The sequence below is a fragment of the Dipodomys ordii genome, unplaced genomic scaffold, assembly GCF_000151885.1.
Source record: "Dipodomys ordii isolate 6190 unplaced genomic scaffold, Dord_2.0 Scaffold119, whole genome shotgun sequence".
Lineage (NCBI taxonomy): Eukaryota > Metazoa > Chordata > Mammalia > Rodentia > Heteromyidae > Dipodomys > Dipodomys ordii.
This window is the reverse complement of record NW_012267335.1, coordinates 4,800,789-4,806,125: the sequence shown is the minus strand read 5'-3', so window position 1 is coordinate 4,806,125 and position 5,337 is coordinate 4,800,789. Positions and strand designations below refer to the sequence as shown.

The following is a 5,337-nucleotide window of genomic DNA, read 5'->3' as shown; positions in this document are numbered from 1 at the left end:
ACTGTCTTTGGAATTAAGAGGCGGTGTAATGCAAAGCTGTGAATGATTCACACTGAGCAATAGAGAGAACAAGAATTTCTCTCAATGCTTGCTTTATTCTAGGCATATTTTAAAGCTAATTAGCAGGATGATTTGAATTATATCTTGAACAAGTAGAACACAAACTTCAAATCTTTCAGTAAGCAGATTTTACAAACACCAGTCTTTGTCCAAAACCCAAACAGCCAATGGAACAAAATCTAAAGATGCTGGACACTGGTGGCTCAGGCCTGTAATCCTAGCTATTCAGGAGGCTGAGATCTGAGGATCAAGGTTCAAAGCCAGCCTGGGCAGGAAAAGTCCGTGAGATTCTTATCTCTAATAAACCAGTCAGAAAACTGGAAGTGGTGCTGTGGCTCAAGTGGTAGAGTGCTCGCCTTGAGCTGAAGAGCTGAGGGACAGCGCCCAGGCCCAGAATTCAAGCCCCACAACCAAAACAACAACAACAACAACAAAAACCCTAAAGATATAGAAATGATGATTATTGGGGCTGGGAAGGTGGCTCAGTGGTAGAGTGCTTGCCGTACATGCCTGAGGCCCTGGGTTCGATTCCTCAGCACCACATAAACAAAAAAAAAAAAAAGCTGGAAGTGGCACTGTGGCTCAACTGGTAGAGTGCTAGCCTTGAGCTGAAGAGCTGAGGGACAGCGCCCAGACCCAGAGTTCTGGCCCCATGACTGGACCCAAAAAAAGAAAAAGAAAAAGAAAAAAAAAGAAATGATTATCAAACTCACATAATATATAGACCCCTTTCAAAGATAAAAGCATCATCATGATTCTTAAATGTTTACTTATTTTTGTAGTGTTTCTTAAGTATATATGTACAGTTAGAAAATTTATAATTATAAAACTAAAATTCATTTATTTCCATTTTCTTATACCCCCAAATATAAAGGAAAAGAATTTTATCACATGTTTAATCTTTTGCCAAAACCAAACTGCATTTCAAAGATCAATCAAATGTGGGGGCTTACTACATCCAGTCGACTTGTGGAGAAATTGCTGTTGCATTTATCACTCCCCAAATCCTGCGTCTACACAATCATCTGCCATTCCTTCAACTATTTTGTTCAAATCATGCAAACTTTCCGTTCCCGTGACACTGAGGTAAGTACAAGCCAGATGTAATCTGCTGCCTCTTAGCAGAAGCTCATCATCTACATAATCACATAACCATAATTATATGATCATAATTACATCCTCTTCTACTCTCATTATATGCACAAAATTCAACTTTTGTTTCTTGGTGTCAGTAGAGTTTCAAACAAGTTCCTGTGGACACTGAAACAGTGAAGGGTTCTTGATTATAAGTTGTCAATCATCCAAGTAACCCAGATCTAAGGTGTCAACCATCCAGATAGAACAGAGTATAACTATATTACTTATCTCTAGAGTTAATGTCAACACGGGATATTTTTGAGAAGCAAATTCCTAGAAATCTAAGACTCTTCAAAATGTAGGGAACTACGAACTTAGTGGATGTCTCTAAGGCAGACAGGAATCACAATGAGCTCAGACTCTCCACTCTCCAGAGCGAGTACTCCTGAAAAGAGACAGCGGCTAGCAACGAAAGCCTATGGAGAATCTGGCAACGTCATGCACTTGGAATAGACCGGGGCTCTCCCATCATGGAAGGATGTAAGAACATGCCATTTCTGTACCAATAGAGATGACCGTGCAGCTGCTTCCCCTGCACTGTTAATGTGGTGTGAACAAGTCTTCATATGAGGAATGCCGGGATGTGAAGCAGGAAAGCAGGAGACTCCGGAGAGCTGAAGGTGCGAGTCCCCATGGGAAATCCCACCGGCTGCAAAGTTGATGAGAGTTGCTCTTCCCAGAATGATTCTTTTCAGGTTGGGTTCAAGGGCAAGAAAAGGACTGGTATCTTCATCAGTCAGCCAGACAGCACTGATTTTGAGGGAAAACTGATTTTCTGTTCAATTTAGACCTTCAACCATTCACTCTAGTCAGAGCAATCTGCTTTCTTCAGTCTACCAATTCAGACACTTAAATCTCATCCTAAAACATCCTCAACAAAGCCGGTGCTGGTGGCTCATGCCTGTAATCCTAGCTACTCAGGAGGCTGAGATCTGAGGATCAAGGTTCAAAGCCAGCCCAGGCAGGAAAGTCCGTGAGACTCTTTTTGCCAATAAAAACCACTAGAAAACCAGAAGTGGCGCTGTGGCTCAAGTGGTAGAGCGCTCGCCTTGAGCTGAAGAGCACAGGGACAGTGCCCAGGCCCAGAGTTCAAGCCTCACGACCAAACACCCTCCCCCGCCAAAAAATCCTCACAAGACAGAGTCTAAACAACATCTGACCAAATGCCTGGGTATGCATGACCCATCCATCTAGCTGATACATATAAACTGGCCATCCTGGCCATCTGCTCCTTATAAAACCCAAGAACCAGGGACTGTGTTGGCTTTTCAGTTTTCTTCCATTTGAGCTTGACCTTGATTAATATATACTATTAAGTAACACTACTTACTGTTTTCAAAAGCAAAGAATTCCCTCTCCCCTAAGCCGAAAGTGCACAAGGAAGCCTAAGAACAGAAATAGTAATTGAAACACAGCCTACAGTAGCACCACAAAGTACCACAGCAGCCACCAAGGGAGAGAGCGAGCACTGAGGGTGGAGCAGTGGTCAGACCGCCGGCTACAACCTGAGGAGAAGAGCAGGACTGAGGCACGCTGGTTACTTAGAGAACTATCTATCTATCTCAGCACTGGGCTTGAAAACCATAGCCACACAGGGAAATGAAAATCAAACAGTAAGCAGCACCATTTTCAAAAGGATCTGTTTACATAAACATTATAATGGTGTATTCACTTATTTATTTAGAATTGATGCTACTAGTACATAGTTCTCAAAAGTAACATTGAGACAGCTGGCAAAAAACAGACAAAAACATGCAAGCTCACCAGACCTGGAGCACACTCCTCTTATTTCCCAGCTGCAAAGCATGCGGGTACATGAGATTTAAGAGCAGGTAAATGTTTAGAGAATGCAGGGCCGGGGGGGGGGGAAGGAGAAAGGTTAAAGGGAGGGAAGCTGGTGTGGTCAAGCCATCAGGTAGGATGGACAAGTCTTTGAACCAGCAAATTGAGGGCAAGAGTTTCCAGGTGATTAGGGGAAGCCAGAATATGGAGAGTTGATAAAAGGCTTTAAGATCCTTGGGGTGGGGCTGCTTTTCTAAAATTAACTTCCACAAAAATTCACAGAAAGAGTCCTTGCATAGTGATGTCTCTTGCTTTTACCAGAGAGCTCTACTTATGTCAGTGTTTCTCACACTGGCCCACTAAGGTTTAATATTAAATGACTAAAACTTAGAGGGAACAAGTTTCTGCAGAGAAGATATTATGGCCCAGACAGCCTGCAGTTTTGTGATCTAATTTAAGGCTGAAGAGTTAATCGCATGTTAAACAGAACTTCACACCTATGAAGGAACAATGTCAAAGTTTTGCTTTGAACATGCTTCACTTTCACAACTATAATTGTAATTTTCTTGAGAACAAAAGATGTGATATAGGAACATCAGATTTAAAAGGTTTTGTTATCATGTCATGCAAAGAACAGTGAACCTTCTCACTAAAATCAGAAGATTAGGTGGCTATGTAGCTCACAGAAAGTTCACTCAGAGCCTCACAGCGGGGATGGGAACGGAGCTAACGCTGACACCTTTTCCAAAGCAGGTGGGACACCTGGCTTGAAATGTAGCCATTTCCACATAAACAACTAACACTTTTCAGAGTATATGGTACTAGGATTTGTTTCCTGATGACAAATGTTTCACCTGGGAAATTCAGAGGTGATTGGACAGTGGGACACAAAACCCATCTCTCCTTCAACCAACAGTTGGGACTGGCAATGCTGTGTCAGTTTCTTGCATTAGACGCTGCAATTACAATAATTAGCAATAATTGCAGACATGGTCCCCAGTCTCAGAGTGTATGGTCTAGGCTGGAAAGTACCTAATGAACAAATAACCCAGGTGTAATAGGTAATCTCGGTTGTGATGGTTGGCAATGGGGAATTGAGCTTACAGGATAGGGGCGGGGCCAGCATCTTTGAGAAGGCAATATTTAAAGTGAGATGCGGAGGACAAATAGCATGGATTCCCCAAGGCCAAGACAGCACCATGGCATCAAGGAGCTGAAAGAGGAGGGGCAGAGAAAGAAGACTCAGAATTGCTGGTTTTGCATGCTGCTGCTTCAGTAGTGCGAATCCCAATCTTGAGAGTATCTTAGGGTGAAACCATTGGCCTTCCATCTGATATTCAGGAAAAGTGAGGCTCAGGGGAGGTAAGAAATATTGCCACGGCTCCAAGTGGAAGACAAGACTCCAGGTTAGGCACGGTCATTCCATTAAGGCACTAAGGCGAGAAAATGATTTAATCTTCATTAAAGGGCACTAAAGTTCTAGGACCAGAAAGCATGGGACAAGGTTAAACAATGCCTATGTTCCTTCAGACACATCTTCCCAAGAGTGTGGCTTCAGAACGCACCCACAAAACTACGCAGTAGAAAGCACCCCGAGCCTGGGCACATCTCACCAAGTGGTTAGCTCTACAGCTGAGAACCTGAGTGGTTCCAAGGCCCCGGCCTGGGCTCTCACGTGTGAAGGGACAGGGCTGAACAGGGTGAAGCGCAGATCTACCAACATCGACCACGCTCACTTTCTGGTGGGGCACACTCCCCGGCATCAGGTACTGAAAACAAGCAGTAAAGGGCTCACGGCTGACACCGTTATCTATGGACCTATCAGTGCCCTTCACTTGTATTCGATAATCTTATTAGGCAGCTCCCTGTGACACAGAAGGTAAAATATCTTGTCCTAAGAATTTGGGGTGGGGGGGACAGGGTAAGGTTTAAATGTAACTGGATGAAAAGAGGGCTATCTGAAGTAATGCAAACATTTCAAAGGAAGCAAAATCCTAGTCAACTGCAGTTGGACTGATATATATAATGTTTATATACATATATGTATATATGTTTATAAATGTTTATATATATGTTTCAGTAGAAATGAGCCCTCTTCTAATTTTGAAGCTTCTTCACAGCTATGTTTGTCTATCATCTATCTATCTAGTAATCTGCCAGTCTATCTATCTGGCTATCTATCGGTCTGTCTGTCTGTCTCTGTCCGTCCGTCTGTCCGTCTACCACTCTGGGGACGCTCGCTTTGAACTCCCACACCAATCCTTGCGTGTCTGGGGCAGAGGCCGCCACGCGGCCGGGTGGAGGAGGTGGCTGACATAAACAGGCTTTGCGCGATCGGGGCCCCGCTGGCCTCGGTCC

General features: G+C 43.7%; 1 protein-coding gene across 1 annotated transcript in view; it reads right to left on the bottom strand.

The window, feature by feature from the left end:
- Window positions 1-2,613: 2,613 nt before the first annotated feature.
- Window positions 2,614-5,337, bottom strand: part of Mgat4d (MGAT4 family, member D) — a 29,412-nt gene continuing 26,688 nt past the window's right edge. The window contains exons 13-14 of the mRNA XM_013029503.1: window positions 4,697-4,748; window positions 2,614-2,702 (exon numbers count right to left, since the gene is read on the bottom strand). Coding sequence (XP_012884957.1) covers window positions 2,614-2,702; window positions 4,697-4,748 — 141 coding nt within the window. The remainder of the gene's footprint in view (window positions 2,703-4,696; window positions 4,749-5,337) is intronic.